This window comes from Lathamus discolor, chromosome 6 (assembly GCF_037157495.1).
Source record: "Lathamus discolor isolate bLatDis1 chromosome 6, bLatDis1.hap1, whole genome shotgun sequence".
Taxonomy (NCBI): domain Eukaryota; kingdom Metazoa; phylum Chordata; class Aves; order Psittaciformes; family Psittacidae; genus Lathamus; species Lathamus discolor.
In genome coordinates, this window is record NC_088889.1 from 23905402 (window position 1) to 23928483 (window position 23082).

The 23082-nt window shown below is 38.4% G+C and overlaps 1 protein-coding gene across 8 annotated transcripts in view; it reads left to right on the forward strand.

The window, feature by feature from the left end:
- PPP1R13B (protein phosphatase 1 regulatory subunit 13B) overlaps nt 1-23082 on the forward strand; it is a 72034-nt gene that overhangs the window by 47262 nt on the left and 1690 nt on the right. For 4 of the 8 annotated variants that reach the window (XM_065684706.1, XM_065684707.1, XM_065684703.1 and 1 more), the window contains exons 5-17: nt 5071-5172; nt 6161-6335; nt 6742-6938; nt 8747-8911; nt 9730-9910; nt 10814-10969; nt 14151-14320; nt 15170-15671; nt 16230-16996; nt 19244-19381; nt 19461-19594; nt 20292-20458; nt 22181-22380. In XM_065684706.1, the coding sequence (XP_065540778.1) occupies nt 5071-5172; nt 6161-6335; nt 6742-6938; nt 8747-8911; nt 9730-9910; nt 10814-10969; nt 14151-14320; nt 15170-15671; nt 16230-16996; nt 19244-19381; nt 19461-19594; nt 20292-20458; nt 22181-22380 (3054 nt within the window). Of the gene's footprint in view, nt 1-1951; nt 2223-5070; nt 5173-6160; nt 6336-6741; nt 6939-8746; nt 8912-9729; nt 9911-10813; nt 10970-14150; nt 14321-15169; nt 15672-16229; nt 16997-19243; nt 19382-19460; nt 19595-20291; nt 20459-22180; nt 22381-23082 lie in introns of those variants that run through there. The other 4 variants (XM_065684710.1, XM_065684705.1, XM_065684708.1 and 1 more) reach the window with 4 other exon arrangements.

A 23082-nucleotide genomic window follows, 5' to 3' on the forward strand; every position in this document is an offset into this window, starting at 1 on the left:
TCAGCACTCATCTTGTCCTCAGTCCATGTTTTTTTGGGGGGTTGATTACAGACTGGTTGATTACATTTTACTTGGGTTATGTTGGACTTTGAAAATTGGTGGTTTGACCTAAAATCATCTCTGAGTGTGACAAGAGCGAAGGGTGGACTAAAGTACTAAAAGTAAAGTAGTAAAAGAGGGAATAAGGATAGAAGGGATGGAGGTGACTGATAGGAAAAAGACTAGAAAACGTGAGTTCATTCATTGTACAAGAACAGGCATAGGAGAAGGTGGAGCTTGGCCAGTTCAGGAGGTTTGAGATACTTTAACTTACACTTCCTAGTTCAGGGGTTTGGGAGGAGAACTGAAGAAGAATTGTGTGGGAGACAGGAGTGAGCACCTATCTTAAAAAGAGGGAAGGAATAGATAAGAGAAGTTAATGACATAGTGGCTCTTGCAAACCTAGAAAAAGATCTGCAGAGATAGCATGCAGGTAAAGATTGGTAAATTCTTGTACTGCTCCAGTTTTCTTCTTCAATTAATTGGTCACATTATACTTTACACTGGCTATTTGAGTTGGCTAGGCATTGCTGAACCTAAACATGAGATTGCCCATCATTATGGTGGCCTCTAAAGCTTATGAATATTTGTCGTTTTCCTTTAAAGCTCTTATTTGTGTAAATCTCTTATTTGTGTAAATATTTCATTATTAGTTTCAAAATAACTTTGTTCTTACTAGTGCAAACTTATAAAATGATAAAAAATAAGTATCTTCATTGCTTAGACATTGAGGCAGAGAAATGCATAAAATCCAGCCACATCCTAATTATGATCTTTTATTTCAAAAGGTCAGTATCATGCGTTTTTTCATTTTAATATTGACATAATTAGATTCCTCTTTAAAGATAGTTTTCCAATGGGAGTAAAGGCAAAAAAAAAAAAAAAACTGGAATCTGCCCGTATTGCTTACATGTCATTACAACAGAACACTGTCAAATAAATAGTTTTGAGTTGGGGTACAATTTTTCATTTAGTATTGTGGGTTTCCAATAAGTAAACCATTTCATAATAGCTTAGAAGTATGCAGACTGAGGAGTTTGTAATGATAGACAGAAGAGCATAGTGTGAGGTTAGAAAGAAAGGAATGAGGAATAAGAAAATGACTTCGCAGAGTGACAAGACTAATGTGTTAAAGGAGGTTCCTTTTCTTAATTAAATGCCTAAGGTATGACTTGTTTTGAGGCTGCTTGTAAACTGGTTCCAAACTATTTAATTACTACTGTACCATTCATCTTGCCTGTCTCAAAATATTAATCATCAAATGGTAAAAATATTAGCTTGTAGTAGGAGGCTGATGTCAGAAGCTGAAACTCCAGTTCATTACAAATTCTGTCTCTCATCACGACCTTTTAAATCGCATGCTAAACAAAATAAATACATTTTTATAAGATTCTTGTCGATATCAAGAAATTAGGGAATATAGATGTATTCTTGTCTGTATGAGGCATACATAATACTTCCTTAGTGCCTAATAATGCAGTGTTTGCTCCATAGCATCTCATTTAGGAGTTCACCTCTATGTGTAAATGCTTCTGTGAATCAATGAGAAGAAATTTACAATTCAGCAAAACTGTCTTGCTTTGATGTATCACCATGTAGCAAATGAATCTGTGGAATCTGAAGGAGTAGATATTTGTAGTGGCTTTTTAGTACCTCCTTCAGAAGGCAGTTCTGTAGGAGGGAGTTTTTCTTGCTGCAAGAGGAAGGAGGAGATCTGGACCTTAAATGTGATAGGCTTGTGTTTGTTATGCGAGGTGAGTGACTTCGTAGATGAAGTTGCTAATAACTACCATGAACAGTGCAAACTTAAGAATCTGAGAAACCAACAACCTCATTAAAGAACTGAGAAAATGCAGCGCTGTCTTTACCTTGCATAACCTGAGGTTCTGAAGAAGGACCAGGGCTGACTTCCTTCATTGGTGGCATTCGTGTACAGATTATTGCAAGCAGACTTAAGGAATATAAAATGCTCTGATTGAATTGATTCAAGTAGATCGTGGCAAGAGAAAGATTCAGTGTTTTTCATGCTGTTTCAAAAATTATGCTGTCCTGTTCTGGAGACCTGAAATCAGCGACAGTCTATCTGAAAACAATTGATTTTATGTCGAAGAGGAATTCTGCTTGGTCTGGTCGCTGCTTTTGCCATGTGGATGAAAAAGAACAAACTGCGAGTGAAGTTGCAGGTTTAAAACTTTGCTTCCTCAGCTGCCTCTTCTTTTCTTTCCTAAGTATAGTGTCGTTATTTTAAGTGAAAGGGACACTTACTGGTGTTCAGTGAGGTAAAAGTTAAGCAATTTCTCATAGGGCATTTATATTTAAATGGTTAATTATTACTGTTCCCATGTTCTTGTGTTCTGCCATGTATAAAAGGTTTTCAGACATTATGCTTTCTGAATGGAACATTTTACAGTAGGTAATAGCTTCTTCAAGGAGAAGCTAATATTCGCATAAATCTTTTAATTAATCTTGTATATTTTACATAATATAAAATAATTCAGTACTTTTTCCAGGCATTATAAGATATGCTTTCAAATATGCTTATTTAAAGCAGTAAAAATTCTGAGCTTTTGGATCAAACTGTGTTGTGTTTTTTTGTTTCTTGTGCTTTTACAAAACAATTTCTTACTGTTGTTGTGCATTCCAAGTTATGTTTTGCACTTAAAAAAATCTGTAATTTTCACTCTGTGAAATGGCTTTTTTACTTTGAAATATGCACAGCCCCTATACAAATGCCACTTTTTGAGTCTGGATATATTTTTAACAAGACTTCTTAGCAAAATAAAACATCTTTATTTTTGGACAGTGTTATGCTGAAAATTGCTACTGGAAATAGAATGAGCTATCAATGTTGTTAAACTGATGATGAAAGCAGGAAGAAGAGCAGCATCAGACTGCAAAATCTTCCCAATGCAAGTTGTGTATTTTTGAAACAGAGTATATGTGTACTGAGAAAATACTGTCAATTCACCCCTCGCTTTTTAAAATCAGCAATCCAAAACCTTCAAGCCACCCTGAGCCCCTTTTAAGAATTACCTAAGAAATCCAGCAAATGCAGATGTAGAAGTTTAGGGTTTTCTGATAGAAGGTCATGCCAGAGGAAGTCAGCAGAGCATGAACATGGTCTGGGAGCAGCATCTCAGTTTTGTATGTTATTTTTCTTGTCTCAAGTTAGCACATTTTGGTTTGTGGATGACACCTGGAAAGTTTCCTTACTTTCTTACCCAATTAGTGCCTCTCAGTGTGTAATTATTAATAAAATGTCTCTCTTTGATTTATTAGCTGGTGGCCACAGATGTGTACAAGTTCTTTGGCCTTAAAAAATACTGGGAAAGACTCACTCGTCTGTCATAAGTCATGCTAATAAAAAAGGACACGCTACGATGTTAAATCTTTTCTTTTGTTCTCCCTCCCTTCCTTCCCCCCCCCCCCCTTTTTTTTTTTTAATTACTATGTTCACTAGCAGAGTGTTGAAATAGAAAATTAGTGGTTTGGCTGGATTTTATCTTCTGTTCTGGTTTCACCATTTATATAGCTATAACTAAATAGATACTTTTAAATTACTTCTCTACTATGAGTAATTTTCATTATTGTTGACTATTTTGACTATTAAGAGGAGTTTGAGTTGTAGCATCCAATAAGAATTATAATTTTGCTCCATCATTTATTCAGGGGGACAGTAACTTTTTTAGAAATATTTTTGTCCGACATGTCTATATGATGCATCTAAGATGCCGCGGCTTGAAAAGTTACTGTTCAAAATCTGGCTCATTTTGGTGACTGACCTTGAGGTGCATATCTTTACTTGAACAATTGTATGCAGAAACAGGAATTACTGATTGGATTTCAGGTAGAAAAAAGAAAGAAAAAAAAAAAGGACAAATCGGTCATTTTAAAATAAATAGTATTTTCCTTTCTGACTGAAGGGCTATTCTGAACTTCTTACTTTCTGGCATAGTTTTTCAAAGGCTGGTATTTTGTTTCTGTGCAAATGCTGAAGTTGTGGTTAAACCATGGAATTTTAAGATTGTGGGTTTTGGTTTTCTGAGTAGCAAAGCAGGTATTTGGCAAGTGTCAGCCTCTGGAATTTATCTTGCTACATTGCACTCTTTTGTAATTGCATAGTAAAAACTGGTTGAAGTGGAGTAATTTAATGTAGAGATTTAAATTCTGTTCGTTGGCAGAACTATGAATATACCGAAACAATGCATTTATTCTCAAAACCACATACTTGGTCTCACACATCGTCACAGCATTATATACATTTTAAATAATTTTCAGTAATTGCCTTTCTACCCCAATTTGGTAAATATTTTGTTAGTTTTGATATGCAAAAGGCGTGATAGAGCCCCAATAATATCTCGTTTTCTCCTTTAGAGTTCACTCAGTATTAGCCACTTGCTTATCCAAAGGGGATCACTTTGCTTCACTTTGTACAGACTTTTTTCACTCAGATTGTTACCTTAAATGCTCCAATCTGCCAGGAAATTTCACCATCTTCGTTCAGGTTGGTGATGGAGATAGCTTTTACCTAAGCCTTTGTCTAAAGGTTCTCATGAGGTCTTGTGCTGCTCTAAGTAAATAATGCTAGCCACATGTTAAAGCTGCCGACATAGCTACACTGAAAATATTAGGAAAAGAAAGAAGATTCTGATTCCAATACTGCTTAAATACCTGCCATTACCACATGTGCCATACCAGTGCTGTGTAGCAATTCTGCAGAACATCTCAACAGAAGAGTGTTGAACATAGTATAAAGGCTTTTTTTCTCTTGTTTGTTTTGTCTCCTAATGTTTTCCTCTTTTATCTGCTTTTCCAGTTTCTGCTTTTTCTGTCCTTGGCACGTGCGTGGTCTGTGTCCTTTATTTCTGCTGTGAGCTTCCTTACTCTTTCATAGGGATCCATCATTGCTCTTTCTCTGAGGACTGCAAAGGAGGCTTTAGCCTGTAGGCTCTGAGGAGTGGGGATTTAGCTTCTATCATCAGAACACTTAATATACATCAGCACTTTAATGTAACATTTTGTGTTCTGCAGGTTGGGAATCCACGTGTTGAACTCACTCTTTCTGAACTTCAAGATATGGCTGCCCGACAACAGCAGCAGATTGAAAATCAACAGCAAATGCTAGTTGCTAAGGTAATAGTTATATACAGATCATAATAAATTTCCTTCACCATATGCAAGTGTAATTTTCATGGATTTTTAAAAAAATATTAATTCATTCTAGATAAGCTCAGGAAGGCTTGAATCCATTGTTTTACCAAGTTAATCAGGCAATATACAGCATTTCGGTGTAAATGACAACCTATGTCAGGCCAAGTTATGTGTCTTTAGAAAAAAATATTAATAGCTTTTGTCTGTTTTGTGAGGCCCACTTCATGATCTGTTATAGATCAGGCTTGACTTTATGCTCATCTTTAGTAGCTCATTCACTCCACTATAGTAATAGTGCTGTGAGATTGTGCCCACTTCATATATATTCACGTATTACATTTCCAAAGTCTCTGTGTTACAAGAATCAAAGTATGTTTTCAGGATGAGGAGTGGGTTTAATATTTCTGACGTTGTTGTGAGTGTTACAATATACAGTATACACTGGATGCTTGGAGTACCTAGGAATCAACCTATCAATTTTGTAGCTCTTTCTTGATGGAAATAATGTTGGAAAGGAAACATTTTCCTTGTGTGCCCAGCAGGTGGATTGTTCTTTAGAACTGGAACTTGATCATGTGGTAGGACAGCTTGTTAAAAATGGTGTGTTGGACCTATTTTGTTGTCTCTAGGAAGCCAGATAATATTATTGCAAGTTTGTTTTGCAGCAGCAGGAGATGAGTTAATAGTGTCAGCAAACAAATGCCAGAGGAAGCTTCATGTGCATTTGAATGAGTGTTCAGGCAAGGGTTATATTTGCGCATATATGTAAATTTGGTCTAAAAAATCTCGAATCTCTGCTCTAAAACAGATTTAACAATGTAGAGCACTTTTCTAGAGGGACTGATAAATCTTTTAACCTTTTAACTACATTTTTAACAGCAACCTTTTCTGATTTCTGGAAATATAAAACCCCACTGATCATAGTGATGTGTTTTTCCAAGGTAATTTTATCATTTTATCATTTTATCAGGAACAACGCTTGCGTTATCTGAAGCAGCAAGAACGTCGTCAGCAGCAGTCTGTTTCTGAGAGTGAAAAGCTCCAGAAACTTAAAGAACGTGTTGAAACCCAGGAGACAAAGCTGAAAAAAATCCGTGCCATGAGAGGACAAGTGGACTACAGCAAGATAATGAATGGCAATCTGTGTATGTAGAATTTTTAAGGAGCATACTTGGTTTAATTTACTATTTTCTGCATGACTAGCAAATAATGCTGTATTGCTTGTAACTGTAGCATTGAAACAGGATTTCAGATAGAATGTTTTTTTTTTTTGTCTTAGAGGGTGTGCTGTGTTTCTATGAAATTTGTATATGTTGTAACTTTTTGTTTTCTGTAGTCAGACATAAAGTTAGAGAATAAATCTATTCTCTTAATATGAGGAAATAATATTACTGTTAGCAAATTCCCAACACATAAATATTTTATATGAGTATGTATGTACTAGATTTAAAACTGGAGTGTTGTATGTATCAGTACCTGTAGAATTAAAAAATTAACAACTTCTGCTTTACTTAATTGTTTTTTGGTTTTTTTTTATCTTGTTAATTTTAGCAACTGAAATTGAGCATATAAGTGCCATGTTCCAGGAAAAGCAGCAGGAGCTACAGGCTGCAGTGTTAAAAGTGGATCAGCTTACTCAGCAGCTGGAGGATTTAAGGAAAGGGAAACTCAATGGGTTTCAGTCTTATAACGGACAGATGACGGGACCTGCAGCAGTAGAATTGAAAAAGTTGTACCAAGAGCTACAAGTAAGTAACAGAAAGATGCTATTTGGATGTCAGCTGTAGATTTTAAAAAAGTAGTATTACTATGCTTATGTATAGCCATTTGGTTCTGCAGCATCTTATAAAATGGGCATATTGGAAAGCTGTCAATGTGTGAGGTTGTAGTTAGCATATAACCCTCTTTAAAATAGAATCGCATTAGCTTAAAGAGCTATTTTTGTGGTTGCTCATACACATTATGATACAAAGCGCACAAGTGTTCTGAAGGGCATTTCTCAGCCCCTAATACTGCAATACTGAATGCTGACATAATCTACTATTTCTTTTAATCTCTCAATAAATTTAAAAAAATTAAAAAATTGGTATTTTTCAATTTTTCAAAAGAACTGGCTGTAGCAAGCTCACTTAGATGGCGTCTTAACTTGGAGACATGACTGGGCAGTGAATAAAAGTAAATTTAAGCTACATTGGGAAAATACAGCTATTATCTCTTGTGTAAATAAAGAAAATACATAAGACTTAACACAATTTAACAGAATCATCAAAAATAAAAGCTGCACTATGTTTACTGCACTATATAGTGCTCTATAGCTGCAGTATATTCACACAGCATTCCCTGTATCACTATTGTGTATCTTCCTCCAAGAAGACTGTTAAATCTGAAGTGCAGTTCTCAGATGATTAATGAAATACTCAACTTATATTGAAATTTTGTCCAGTTTTTATGTTTAAAAGTTACGAAATACTTAACTACATGCCAATGTGTCAGGATTTGAGGGCTTTTTTTATTTACTCATGTACTTTACTGTGATCAAGGCAACAACTCAAATATATTTAACATACCAAAATCAGTCTCAACCACTTCTTATATGAGCAAGTACAACATATGATTAATCCATTACGTGTTTTCATTAAGTAGGAATGATTCCTTTTCTCTCCTCTTTTTCCCCTTTTCCCATTTATATGAGGCATATATGCCTTGTGAGTATTTTGAAGTGCTAAGATGCTTGATAGATGAAGATTTCTTTTGTGCTTCACAGCAATGCCATACACATTTGTCAAGACTTAAATTTGCCTCAGGTGTTTTTTGCATGTAACATTACCATGAAAATTGAAACACTGAGACAATACTGTCAGAGTTATTGAAGGTATGAAAAAATGCCAGTGGGAAAGCAAGAGAAATAATTATAAACACTGTCATGGTTGATTTAAGCCATAAAGGTAATCCATCCCCTAATCTGCTGGAAACCTACTGTGAAGGTTTCAATTTAATCCTAGTGTAGAGAGGAAAATCTGTGCCCAGTCCCTGCACTAGCAGTTCAGTTAACCTGACATCAAGAAGTTTCGTGTGGAACTGGAAATAGAATCAATAACATAATTTCTGTTACAAATGTTGTATCACTGAGTTTTCATGATAATCAGTCTCAGTTAAACATAACTTTTAATAAACATTTTCTGTGATTTAATTTTTCACAGTGGAGTTCAGTTCTGAAATGGCTCTGTGCCTATTTCTTCAATCCATTTGCTATAAATGGGATGTAACCTACATGTATTTAATAGGTATCCGTTAGTTTATTAGGACGTTCTTTTGCTGTTTTCTTTTAAGAGTTGTTCATGGTTGCATGGTTGCAAATGCTAATTTGACAGGCCGTGTAACATTAGAGATGTCAGAACAAGTTGCCAAACCAAGTTGCTTTGGGTTTTTTAGCACTATATTAAAAACCAACTTGACAACAGACAGAATGAAGTAACAGAATGAAGGAACTGCCCTAACAAGTGCTTTTCTCTTTCTTTCTTCCTTTCTTTCTATTTTTTTTTTTTCCTTTTTTAAGATTCGTAACAGGCTTAACCAGGAGCAGAACTCCAAGCTTCAGCAGCAAAAAGAACTCTTAAACAAACGCAATATGGAGGTGGCTATGATGGACAAGCGAATTAATGAGCTGCGCGAACGACTATACAAAAAAAAAGTTGAGGCACGTCAAAAAGAAAACATTCCTGTAAGATAAACTGTTAAAAGGGCCACACTTTAGTTTATCAAGAGCCTATAAAAACTACATTTTTTCCCAGCTGCATAACACAATTGCATCAAAGAACCTGTTTTAAAAGTAATAGGCTTCTTAAAAGTATTGTAAGGTTTTCCATATCAGAAAACTGATAGACCGAGTGTGTTTCCTTTTTCTTTATAGCACAGACCATAGTATATTAAAAATTATGGTCATTTATGTTTCTAGGAAGGAAAGTGTAATTATGGGCTGTGTTTCAAAGCATGAAAGCATAACAGTTTTGTAAAATACTGATCTTCCAGTATGGAAACTTGAAAATATGTAAGTGGTCTGATAAAGTTAGCCTTGATAGCTACCTGGAACTTTGATATGAAATCAGTCGCACTGTAGACCATTTATCTCAGGATCAGAGAGATCAGTTCTGTATTTCCATACATATTCCTAGCTGGAGGTATTGCTCTAAAAAAAAAAAAACCCCAAACAAACTACACACACATATTTGAACACTTAAGAACTCATTTTAGTCCATTTGCCTAAGAAAGGCCCAGTGAAAGAGACCTTACACAGATAGAGATTTCTACGAGAAATGTATTTGCTGTGGCTGAGAAATCTAATTTTTGATGTGTTGATTTTAACAAATGAAACTTGTATTTTATGCTTTTTTTGTAGAAGCATGGAGTATGGTAACTTAATTATTAATGTTTCTTAGCTATAGTGCATGGTTCTATATAATTAAATTTAGACCTCCTGTTCATGCACAAATGACTATGGTAAATGGAAGTTCACATTTCAATTTGTCTGGTTTTTTTTAGTTGAATCGTATTAATGGCACTTCCTCACCCCAGTCATCCCTGAGTGCTTCAGGAAGGGTGGCAGCAGTAGGACCTTACATCCAAGTTCCAAGTGCTGGCACTTATGCTGTACCAGTAGATCCAGTTAAACCACAGTCTCTCACCATTACTTCTAGCTCAACACATGGAAGATCAAAATCTGGTAAGTACTTCAGTGTGGTGCTTATTAATACATATGGTTTGGAAAGGAGTAATAAAGAAAAAGAGTAATCTTGGGAGCACCAGTGTTGGCATAATCACTGTACTTGAGGAGGTGTTTCAGATGTCTTGATACTGTTCTGTAAATTGGACATTAGACATTTGATATGAGGTGGTTTTGATTCTTTCCATTAATTTTTCTTAGGAGACTAGAGTGTTTTCTTTGAAATTTTACTGGATGGTACACAGCTAAAAGGAGCACACGTTCCTTCACAGATTCTTTCTTTTGTCTTTAATAGTTTTTCAGTTAGTATGTTTGAATATAATAATTAATGAATAATCAACTTTGTGGTAAACTGTATCATAAACAGATATTTACAGTAGGTTGCTTTTTGTCAAGTAAAACGAAACTAGTAAACAAGAAAAATAATAATACATCCCAGGAGACTACATAGGAAAAGAAGCGGGGGGAAGCTTGCAGCATGCTTCCAGATGGGGGGAGGAAGAAGTAGAGGGAAGACAGTCTGGTCTTACGGAAAAGTTGTAAGCCTAAGGAATGACTCTTAATTGTGAAGTGACAGTTTTGTTTTCAGACGTGGATTCCTCTTTCACATATGGGAAAGGACGGTTCATAACTTTTAAGTTCAGCAACCAAAAATAAGTCACTGTGTTTATTACACCGAAGGTATTTGAATATTCTATGAGATAGATTTATGTAAGGAGAAGCTTATATGCTCCCAGGTAGAAAAGCAGTTAGGATTTTTATTTTTTTTCAACTGTCATGCTTTTATTTCTCATTATCTGAGTGTTCCTGTTCTAATTTCTCCATTGTCATTGTTATAATTTTTCCACCACTTTTTTTCTTTCTTTTTCTGTGTAACTGGATCTGCCTTGGTGTGTCCGGTAGAGACAGACTGTGGGTGTGTGAAAAAATCTCCAGACACGTGGAAGGTTTCTGATTTAGACATAATAGTGGATCCTATTCTGTCACCTCCCACTTCTCTTCAGTCCGCTGTTCACAATGTCATCCGCCTGGCACCTACTCTGTTTGACACCCAGCACTGTGAGTCCGTAGAAGATCTCTGGCTAGCTAAGAACACAGGTTTTAATATGGTCATCTGAGCTCTTGCATACAGATGCATATTAAACAGCATCTTTAGAACTTGTGTTGCGGTCTGGCATGCAGAAAATTATGTTGAAATATAAAATTGTTAAGAAGTTGCTTTTCATCTTTGAAGGAAACACATTTGCAGCAAATTCATCCCTGGAGTACTGAAGTAGTATACTAGGGATGTGTTTTCTTCATTTAAAAACCTTGACATTTTCTAATCGTGATTAGAAAATTTTGTGGTAATCACCAAAGCATGTACTAGTATATCTCAGATAAGATAGATGTATTACATGCAGGTTTAGCTTGAGTTACTTTGTGGGGAAACTTTGAGTTCCCATGTTGCACTGGCCCCAGAGTTGGGATAAAAGCTCACTCTGTCCTCAGCAAGAATCTTGCTTACTTTCATTGGACGAAAAAGTTATACCTGGTTTGCTTTACTAAGTATCCTGGATCCTGACCTACAAAAATTTTTAGGTGAAGTCAGAGAAAACACACAAAACCTTTTGTGTCTACATGTTACTGTCTTATTCGTGTAAATGCAAAATGGAGTGATGAGAGTTGAAATACTCTGGGTGTTAGGTACTACAATACAAGCTGCAGACAAGAGGGTACATTTCGGGGAGAACAGAAGTCAGTTGGCTGAAATGGGTGTGGGTGACTGAGAGCAGGAACTAGTGAAGGCTTGTCGGAAGGGCGTTGCCATCAGATGGGCAAGAGTGTCTGGGACCAGCTCAGCCTCACCAAAGATAGCAGGAGGCAGATGCTGTTTGGTTGCCTCCTGTTAGCACCTCCCAGGCAGCCTCTGGTGCCATACGCTGCAGTTGCAGATTGCAACAGAAGCTTAAGTGCACGAGATTCAGCTTGGCTTGTGGGAGTACGTGAGAGGTGCGCTCATAAAACATGCATGGTGGTTGGCAAGTCTGCCAGCAATAGGAAGGACATGAAAGTGGGAACAGTTACATCTGATGTATATGTAAGTAGAATGAAACAGAGAGGTTAGAGGAGAGTCTGAGTTTACTTCTAGTCTGTTACCTCAGAATTTGGGGGTGAACATGCTAGTATTTGGAATTCCAAGGATTATGAAAAGGTTTTGTATAACTAACAGAAGAGTGTGGGCTTGTGTTTGCAGGTAAGAGAATTAAAGTCTTTGCTACTTTTGCTGTTGTTACTGTAAGTGCTTTCTTAATAGCTAAACTTAACAGCTAAATATGGTTTTGTGTTTAGCATGAATCAGTTATAACACCTCTTACTGATCTTCAGAAGCTTTACTGAATCATAACCTTCTGGAGTTATGGAACATCCTGTGTATATCGTACGCTAAATGTTAATTCAATGCATACTTGGAAAATTTGCCCTTATTTAGGGTCAGAGTGTCTAGCAGTCATCTTCCTTGGTCTTGCTTTTGATAACCACATGACTAAAGCCAATAACAAACAAAAACCATAACATGTCCAGTTCTTGGATGTTGCCAGTAGTAAAGTTGGGCCTCATTACTTCCTGGCAGTTTGCAAGGATGAATAGTGATTTCTGGACTATATTCTCAGTGTAAAAATATGCAAGTGTTTTAATGACCAACCACAAAAATATTCTTGCTTCAAAGTAATTCTCTCTCAGAATTCAAACACAGTTGATCTGAATTTGAAGTTTAATACAATATAGTTTGTGTAATATTAAAGGATGGTCTGCACATATAATTAAAAAATAATTACTGTGGTAGCTTAAATGCAACAGGTAGTTCATTTTTGCTCACTTTAAAGTGAAATTATTTTAGCTAGCCTATAAATAGGTTTATGAGCTAATAGAGTGATTTAGCACTCACACAGTGAAAACATTGGTTGGTAATAGTCAAGAAATCTTCAGGTGGTCATTTCATGAACAGGAAGTGGAGTGGGAATGTTAAATTCACTCTAATGAGAATGTTTCTATGCAGCTTATTTTTAGATTATCTGCTATACTAGACAGAGGGTGGTGAAGGATTCTGGAAATAGCCTTTCTGATTCTGTTTTCTAGGCACTTAAAACTGAAATGAAATGGGAAGTTACCATTAAATACCTCATTTTTATTCAATGGTTTCTTATTATGGGTCCAGATATCTCAGTAAAGCTCCACACATGTGCAAACCGCTGCCATTTTTTTGGTATCTTCTAGCATGGCTACGCGTTACATGTCATCTTTACTGATCCTAAGTGCTCCCCTAAGATAATTCCAGGCAGTAGGAAGGAGAAACGATACCTGGTTTCCTTGGAGTAAGAGAAACCCGAAGTTTAATGTTTTCAAGGCAAATTAAAGCCTTAGGATCTAAACAGGGATCTATTTAGTTAGTATAAAACAGATCTAATTATCAGGCTATTTAAACACTCTTGCTTACTTACAGAACAGAAACCAAATAGTCTCACACAGTTAATAAAGTAACACATCAGTGCACCTAGGGCTTCCTAAGGATTTGTTGCCTCAGTTTATGTGCCACTATGCATGGTTGTTATGTACATGATAAAGACAAAAGCCCATGTCTTGTATCTTGACACGGTGAGTTGAAGTTGTCAGCTGACTACTAATTTCTTTAAGTCTCTGGGGTAGTTCTAATCAGGTGAGTATGTTGAGGAAAGACAAAAGGTTAGTTAACTGCCATTTCCAGCAAAGGAGTCTAAGCTTTTGTTCCACCCCATTATTGAAAGGAGTTTTTACATCCTGTTATGAGTGAATAAATAATCATAGTTGATATTTGGAGGAAGTCCACTTCGAGCTTATGTAGACTTAACATTTAGCATAATTTCACAGTGTGTAATACCAAAAGTAATACCTGGATGAAGTGTTTCCATAAGGATTTTTGTTCTGAATTTGTTTGCCTTCTAATAGCAGAATATGCAATGCTCAAACAAAACTTTTAACCATCTTTTTTTCTGTAGAAATTTTCAATGCAATTTGAATGTCAAAAGGTAATGAACAGCATGTTATATACAGAGATTGCTCTCAGTATCGGTTTCTGAATCAAACATGAAGAGTGATTTATCTCATTTCTGGAATCAAATTAATCCTGTTGTAATTGAAGCTATTCCATTTCACATGCTATTTTGCTTGTTTACAGTGGTGCTGTGGATTATCTTAAATACAGTCTTTTTTGTCTGTTTTCAAGCTAATGATGGAAGCTGGCCACTACTTAAACAGAGCTCAGCCCCTGTGGTAAAGCCACCTCAGATCTCCAACACGGACTGGAAAGAATCGAGCATGGATACTGCTTTAAAACAAGGAACTATATCCAGCCAGCCCTTGCCTACTTCAGTACTAGGAAGTACTGATAAGCTGGTGGGTTTCATCTGTGATATATTTATAGATATGTTTTGCTGAAATTCTGAACCTTTGGCTTCCATAGATGAACTCACTTCGGTTGCATACACATTTGGTTTCCCTGCTGATGATTATTTATAAGCCATAAAGAAAATTGCCTTTGTATTCCTCCTGTTTCTTTCTGTTCTTAGTACATTACCTTTTTTTTTTTTTTTCAGCTTCAGTAGTTCATATTCCTTCCTGTTTTTACATAGCTGGTCTCCCCTTTTCTTTCCTTTTGCTTCTCCTAATCATCTCGCCCATCTTCCTATTTCTGTAATTCGAATCTTCATTACTCTTTTTCTGTGGTGTAGATTATCACTCTTTCAGTGTGCTTTTTTCCTCACAAAAATCTCATAAAAGAAGTCATTAAATCCATCCTTGAGTGAGTCCACTGGTAGCGTCTGTCTGCACAGTTGTTCTAGTACTTTATGAATTGTTTAAGGCTGCAATCTTTATAAAGAATAAGGACGTGGTCTTCAAATAGTTCTAGTAAACTCTGTTATCACTCTAAGTATTATCAAATATGTTATCAACTAGATACTGAGAACCAGAACCTAAAACGAGTTACTCAGGTTTTGAAAGTATGTAAATAGTTTTGGATTCGTATTAATAGCTGAAGACGCCTGGCCTCTGTCTGCTATATGATGGGATCATGCAGTAAATTCGGGTAGAATCATACCTAGTGATGAAGTAACACGGATTGTTTAAATTGACTCCCTTGCTGTCACACAGGATTATTAGTATGTTTTGTAGAATAAGGAATGTTCTTGCTCACAAGTATTTTATTTAGTTAAATGTTATATACAGTTTCTTGTTCTTACATAGGGTCTTGACCTGGGGAAGGTGCCACCAGCAGTTCCTGGTGTAAGCAAGCAGTTGCCTCAAAACTATGGGACCTATCCAAGTCCAGGTCCTTTAGGAACAGGTTCTACAAATTCTCTAGAAAGACGGAAGGATGGCAGCCTGCCCAGACCTGGCACCACCATAACAAATCGGCAAAGACCTGTTCCACTTCCACCACCAAGCAACGTCCATCAGCCCAGTTCTTCACAACAGATTCAACAGAGAATTTCTGTACCTCCCAGCCCTACATATCAACCTTCTGGTCCCCCACTGTTTCCAGGAGGAGATGGCAGGCCAGAACTCCCCTTAACTGTCGCAATCAGACCTTTTCTGGCTGATAAAGGATCACGACCTCAGTCTCCCAGGAAAGGGCCGCAGACAGTGAACTCCAGTTCCATCTATTCCATGTACCTTCAGCAAGCAACACCACCAAAGAATTATCAACAAGCTGTATACAATACCTTAAATAAGTCAGTAAAAGCAGGTAAAATATATTTTCCTTTGTTTTTCTTTTGAAATAGACTGTTAAGATCTGATCTACTTACTGGGTTTAATTTACTTCCATATCAATTTGAAAAATGAGTATAAATCTAGAAGAGGAAAGATACTTTTATGTCTGCAGCATGGCAGAAAAATGATCCCATATTTTTTTAGGGGTGATAAATATACATTCAATCACCTTTCATTTAATAAAAGATGCAGTTAGAACAGTACAGCCTGGATACTTTACCAGTACTTTCAGCAACAAGTTGAAAAAACAGTGTCTAGAGAGGAGAATTTTTCTCCTTTTACTGTCTCCTTATGGAAGAGGATAAACATCCCAGGTACTACTTGTAGATTGTAATTGTAAGAAGCGTCACCAACAGGTGAGTGTGTATTTCTGTTTTGATTGGTTCCAATATAATTTGATTTTTTTTTTTTTTTAATTTTCTGTATTAGCATCAAACAGGCAGCAACAGACTCATACCCAGTTCATCTGCAAATACTTCATTATGTAATTTGAGAACGGTTCTTCACTGTTTTCCATCTTTCTGTTTTTCAGTTTATGGAAAACCTGTATTACAATCTGGCTCAACTTCTCCCTCACCCTTGCCGTTCCTTCATGGTTCTTTGCCTGCTCAGACTTCCTCACAGCCACAGTCTCAGCCTCAGACTGAGGTCTCTGAAAAAGATCAAGAGGTGGAAAATGCTCCGCCACCCAGTGAAAACAGCAATGTGGAAAACATTCCTCGTCCTCTCAGTCCTACTAAGCTCACACCTATTGTGCATTCACCCCTACGGTATCAAAGTGATGCTGACCTTGAAGCTCTCAGAAGAAAATTGGCCAATGCTCCAAGGCCATTAAAGAAACGTAGTTCTATCACTGAACCAGAAGGCCCAAGTGGACCCAATATACAAAAATTACTGTATCAGCGCTTTAATACTCTTGCTGGAGGAATAGAAAGTGCTCCTTTTTATCAGCCAAGCAATCCACAGGACTTCATAGGCATCTTAGCTGATGTTGATAATGGCAATGCTAGTACCAATGGCAATATTGAAGAACCTATTTCTGTGCAACCTACAGTTCCTCTTCCTGATGAGCCACCCCCTTCATCAGATGCCAATGATAATGAATTACCTTCTCCTGCTACTGAGGAACTGATAAGCACTGAAACCACAAATCAAACGCCTGAAACAACTGAAGATAACAACAACAATCCTGCTATAGTTCCTTCTACTGAACAGTCACCTAGTCCTACACCTGAGGTCAGTTCTCCAGTAGAAGATGAAGCTCCTCTGCCTCCTGCGCCTCCTCCGCCGCTTCCTCCAGTAAGTAACCAAGCAAAAGGACAATTTTGTGGGGAATAAAATTAGGTGTGTGTCTAGGCATAACTAGAAGATGGTAAGCTTAAGCCAAATGGTATGTTTGCACTTCAATTTTCATGCTACTAAAGGGAAAATTTAGGGGGGCTCCAAGGAGAATTATGATGGATTAGTTTCTTTACTGCCATAGCCATTTAATCTGGAATATAGGAGGATGACCATGAGCCAGCAATGTGCTCTTGTGGCCAAGAAGGCAAATGGCATTTTAGGGTGCATTAGAAAGGGAGTGGTTAGTAGGTCAAGAGAGGTTCTCCTCCCCCTCTACTCAGCCTTGGTGAGGCCGCATCTGGAATATTGCGTCCAGTTCTGGGCCCCTCTGTTCAAGAAGGACAGGGATTTGCTTGAAGGAGTCCAGCGCAGAGCCACAAAGATGATTAAGGGAGTGGAACATCTCCCTTATGAGGAGAGGCTGAGGGAGCTGGGTCTCTTTAGCTTGGAGAAGAGGAGACTGAGGGGTGACCTCATCAATGTTTACAAATATGTAAAGGGTAGGTGTCAGGATGATGGAGCTAGGCTTTTTTCAGTGATATCCAGTGATAGGACAAGGGGCAATGGGTGTAAACTGGAGCATAGGAAGTTCCACGTTAACATCAGGAAGAACTTCTTTACTGTAAGAGTGACAGAGCACTGGAACAGGTTGCCCAGGGGGGTTGTGGAGTCTCCTACACTGGAGATATTCAAGGCCCGCCTGGACAAGTTCCTGTGTGATGTACTGTAGGTTACCCTGCTATTGCAGGGGGGTTGGACTAGATGATCTTTTGAGGTCCCTTCCAACCCTTGGGATTCTGTGATTCTGTAATATATGCATACATTCAACAGGAAGTTGTGTAGGTACCTTAGGTTGTAGAACTTCTGGGAGTGATATGCTCTTGGTTTAGAACTAATTCTGGAATCTGAGATTCCATTAAAAATGCTGTTTTCATTTCCCTGGGCCTACAGAGAGAACCATTTATATGAAACTTAAGGATAAGCCACAGCAGCAAGAAGCATTTTAATTTGCAGACAAGCTGAAATAACTGTTCTGGGAGCAGTGCAGTCATTTTCCCCTCTGAGCAGAGGGATGTGAGAGCAGGGGCTGACCCTAACACCACCAACAGTTGACTTGTTTTAGCAGAAATATTTTTCTAGTGGGCTGGTTGCATAATTTGAATTACTTTCAATGTTCCTTCTCCAGCTGTGCCAAAACCTTGTCATTACCAAAATCTACAACATATGGAGAATTGAAAATGGGGAGCAAACTGTATTTTGTTCTTAGTTGTTGCTGTCACTCGCTTTAACACCGGCTTCAAAGGATATCTCTGCTTCTTGATTTAGGCAGGGACCTTGCAATCCTTTGACAATGACTGCGGTGCACATGGGGCCTCATGTGCATTTCCCAGGGCCGCAAGTGGGCCAGGAAACTTCTGGGAGAATGGAATATGCTAGCAACAGATATCATTAACACTGAGAGAGGCTTATTATCCAAACTGAAATAGCCATACCAAACAGGAGCAGGAATGAAAACGGATCTTACAGTGCTAGGGACTAAAAGCATTCTATAAATGCTGTAATTAATAATAGACTTCCTTCACCCTCCCCCCACCCCCACCCCAGGAAAGTGACAAGGACACATGTGAATGATTCAGAATATTTTCAAAACATTTAAATGGGTTTCAGATCTTGGGAATGCATCTTCTGGTAACACCAGCCAGAATGCCACATAAAATAGCTTCATGTTCTGTACTTCTCTTTCCCATAGCAGAAGTCACAACTTGTCAGCACCAACCTGCTGAGTCAAGATGAAGAAAGATTCCTCTGAGTAGAGACTGATACTCAGGCTTCACTGTGTCATGCTTTCTATTCTAAGCAAAAGTGTTAGAAGTGTTGACATTGTCTCAGACAATCCACCACAAACACATTCAGCTTTATATCAGATACAGTTAAGATAGTGGTGCTTAAAACCCACTGACTTAAGTACCTCAGGCCTTTTACTCAATACTTTTAATTAGAAGCTTCTAAATCATATGGGCGTGCTTTTTCTAATTGAATAAGATGTAGTAAGATACAAAGCCTTTTATTTAGAGACTTTATAATAGAAACATTTAAGGAGGATGAGATTCTTAATCTAGTTAAAAAAAAAACAACAAAAAGCCAATCATCTGTTAGTACTCGTGCAAGCTAAAATTTTGCCTTCCAACCTTCATCTCTGCTTAGACAAAACGTACCAACCTGAAGAAACCGAACTCAGAAAGAACAGGCCATGGTTTGAGAGTGAAGTTCAATCCGCTGGCCCTCCTCCTGGATGCTTCTTTGGAGGGAGAATTTGATCTTGTACAGCGAATCATATATGAGGTGAGCTGCTAAAGAATAGCAACCTCTCGAAGTATTTTTTTGGGAAAACAAGTGCTGAACTCTTTTATGGTTTCAATAGGTTGATGATCCCAGTAAACCAAATGATGAAGGAATTACACCTCTGCATAACGCAGTGTGTGCTGGTCATCACCACATTGTGAAGTTCCTGCTTGATTTTGGTGTAAATGTAAATGCGGCAGACAGTGACGGGTGGTAAGTGTCAACTTGGCATCTGGGAGAGACACCATTTTGGTGCACATTCAGAGTTCAGTTTAGACCTATTTGGAAACAATTTCCTTCCCCTTAACCCCCAGCAAATGAGCACGTTCTAATCTCTAGGTGGTGACAGGCTCAAATCAACATTCCTATGTATCCAACTCCTGTGCAAGCACACGTAAATCATAACATATACTATGTTTTGGTTTTAATTTGTGGTGCAGTTGCATTTGTTGTTCAGATGCTGTACCAATTAAACTGTAAGTAAGAAAGGATGAAAATTAAGTTTTCATCTTCACATAACCCACCACAGATTTTGGTACTGCTGAAGAATCTAGCCTTGCAGGTAGATGTAGTACTTCTGGAGCATTTGGAGGGATGCAAAACCTTGCTGTGCTGACCTGGGTTATCTTTCAGATTTCCTCATGTTGGAAAATACCCTTTTGTACCCAGCAGCTCTGTGAGCAATGAAAATAGACATTTTTGCTAACAGCTGTTTGGCTTTACTGTAGTCAGGTGAATCCTGGGATCTGCTCCAGTTTCTTGACAGGTTTTGGACAATGCGTACATAATCTATAAGCATAAGAAACAATTTCCTTTAAAAACAGACAGGCTAAACTCTGTATAGCAAGACAAAATAATTAGGAGTCATGGAAGCTTATATTTTCCTGTGTACGTTTCTGCTTTATTTCAGGACACCCTTGCATTGTGCCGCTTCTTGCAATAGTGTTCATCTCTGTAAACTACTGGTTGAATCTGGGGCAGCTATTTTTGCTTCAACTATAAGTGATATAGAAACTGCTGCAGACAAGTGTGAAGAGATGGAAGAAGGTTATATTCAATGTTCCCAGTTCTTGTACGGTAAGCTGGGACACTACTTTACGAACTTCTTTAGCTTTTCTAAAATTCATCCCTTTTTATCTCTGATTTGCATGAAACATCTGCTTAGGTCCCAGACTAGACAATACTGCCCATCACCTTCCTCCTCTTTCCAAATGCTAAAACCAGGGGATTATGCCCCATTCCTGGCAGTGTTCAAGGCCAGGCTGGACAGGGCTTTGAGCAACCTGGTCTGGTGGAAGCTGTCCCTGCCCATGGCAGGGGTTTGGAACTGGAATCATTAAGGTCCCTTCCGATGCAAACCATTCTGTGATGCTCACAGTGCTTCTGTTGAGTTACTTCACAGGCCCCTTTTAATGTCACCAATTTTTAACCCTTAATTTGGCCTAATTTTGAGAAAATGCTTCCATGGCAAGCTTCCATTTGACAGTAACCAAGTTGTCAAGTGTCCTGACAGAGATACTCCAACTTCCAGGTGCACAGATTCCTTACAGATCACATGAAGAAACATGTGAATTATCAACTCACAGAACACAGTTACCAAGTTCTATTCTGCAAGGAAAGGACCTTGCTGGAGCAGACAGATTTTTCATTTCCATCAGAGGCTGTAGGCTCCATTAGGGTTCTGTACACCTGACACGGTGCAGATTTCCAAAGGCTTCAAGCATTACTGTGTGACACCAGCTGTAGAAAGCAGGCCTGTGAGAAACACAGCAGTTCTCTAAAGCTGCTTTGCTCAGAACTTTGTAGAACTGTTTTTTTCTCAATTGAATAAAAGATTGTAAAGTTTTTTATTGCATATAGAAAAAATCATGCTGTACACTGGTTTATAGTACTCTGTAAAATTGGGTTTTGTCATGTACCTTATGAAAGCATTTCATCATGTGCTAAAAATTGTTCATGAAATCTTTTATTAATAAAATAGACTCTTATTTGGGCCACAGTGTTCATACAAAACATTTTGGAGGGAAAACCAAGATCTTTCACCATCTGCAGCATTAGAATTATATAATAGTTAGGGTTGGAAAGGACCTTAAGATCATCTAGTTCCAAACCCCGGCCATGAGCAGGGACACGTCACGCTAAACCATGTCACCCAAGGCTTTGTCCAACCTGGCCTTGAACACCGCCAGGGATAGAGCATTCACAGCTTCCCTGGGCAGCCCATTCCGGTGCCTCACTACCCTTACACTATGGAACTTTTTCCTTATAGCCAATCTAAACTTCCCCTGTTTAAGTCTGAACCTGTTACCCCTTGTCCTATCACTACAGTCCCTGATGAAGAGTCCTTCCCCAGCATCCTTATAACCCCCCTTCAGATACTGGAAGGCTGCTATGAGGTCTCCACGCAGCCTTCTCTTCTCCAGGCTGAACAGCCCCAACTTCCTCAGCCTGTCTTCATACGGGAGGTGCTCCAGTCCCCTGATCATCCTCGTGGCCCTCCTCTGGACTTGTTCCAGCAGTTCCATGTCCTTTTTTTGTTGAGGACACCAGAACTGCACACAATACTCCAAGTGAGGTCTCACGAGAGCAGAGTAGAGGGGCAGGATCACCTCCTTCGACCTGCTGGTCACGCTCCTTCTGATGCAGCCCAGGATATGGTTGGCTTTCTGGGCTGCGAGCACACACTGCCGGCTCGTGTTCATTTTCTCATCAACCAGCGCCCCCAAGTCCTTCTCTGCAGGGCTGCTCTGAATCTCTTCTCTCCCTAACCTGTAACTTTCTCTGCTTTATTGTTAACAGGAGTGCAAGAGAAGCTGGGAGTGATGAACAAAGGAGTGGTGTACGCTCTGTGGGATTACGAAGCCCAGAATAATGATGAGTTGTCATTCCATGAAGGTGATGCCATTACTATTCTGAGACGCAAGGATGACAATGAAACGGAGTGGTGGTGGGCTCGCCTCAATGATAAAGAAGGCTATGTGCCTAAAAACCTTCTTGGGGTGAGTTCTGTTTCAGTTACCTTCTCCCTTCTATTTCTTTCTTCCTCCTGCAGTGGGAACACAAGAATGTTCTTTGGTCAGGATCCCTCTGTACATCATCCAGATACACTGCTATGACACAGTCCAAAGCAGATGATTGTCCTTATTCCCTCTTGCCTCTGTGTCATTGTGAACAAAAAGGACAGGCTATGTCCAGATTAGTGCTGAGTTTTATTTGGCAAGTTAGTAAAGTTAATAGTTCATGCTTTCCTAAGGTTATTTTGCCCCTCAGCTAAAACACACAGCCCCTGTGTAAAGCATGATGGCTCTGTTAGGCAGCATGAAATTTTGGTCCAGGAAGTTCTTTAGGAAGGTTTTCAATACCTGGCACAAGATGAGCAACACACAGACATTGTAGGTTAAACAGGAAGGAGCCATGATGATGCCAGCTCTAGGCAAGTTGTTTATGCTGTTCTCAGTCAAACAGAACACTGCTATCTATCCAGATACCAGCAATGTGAGGCTACTAGGGCGAGACATACAGAGGACAACATGTGTAAGACAACCTCCTAATGGACAGAAAATGAGCTCTCCCCAGGGCTGAACAGTGAGTTCTTGTACTTACATAAGCGCATCTTTTGGTCCAGGCTGAGATCTTGAATCAAATGAACCAAGTTATTTCCAGAGCAGCTTCTGGCAGGAGGAACTCAGCCCTCAGCCTCC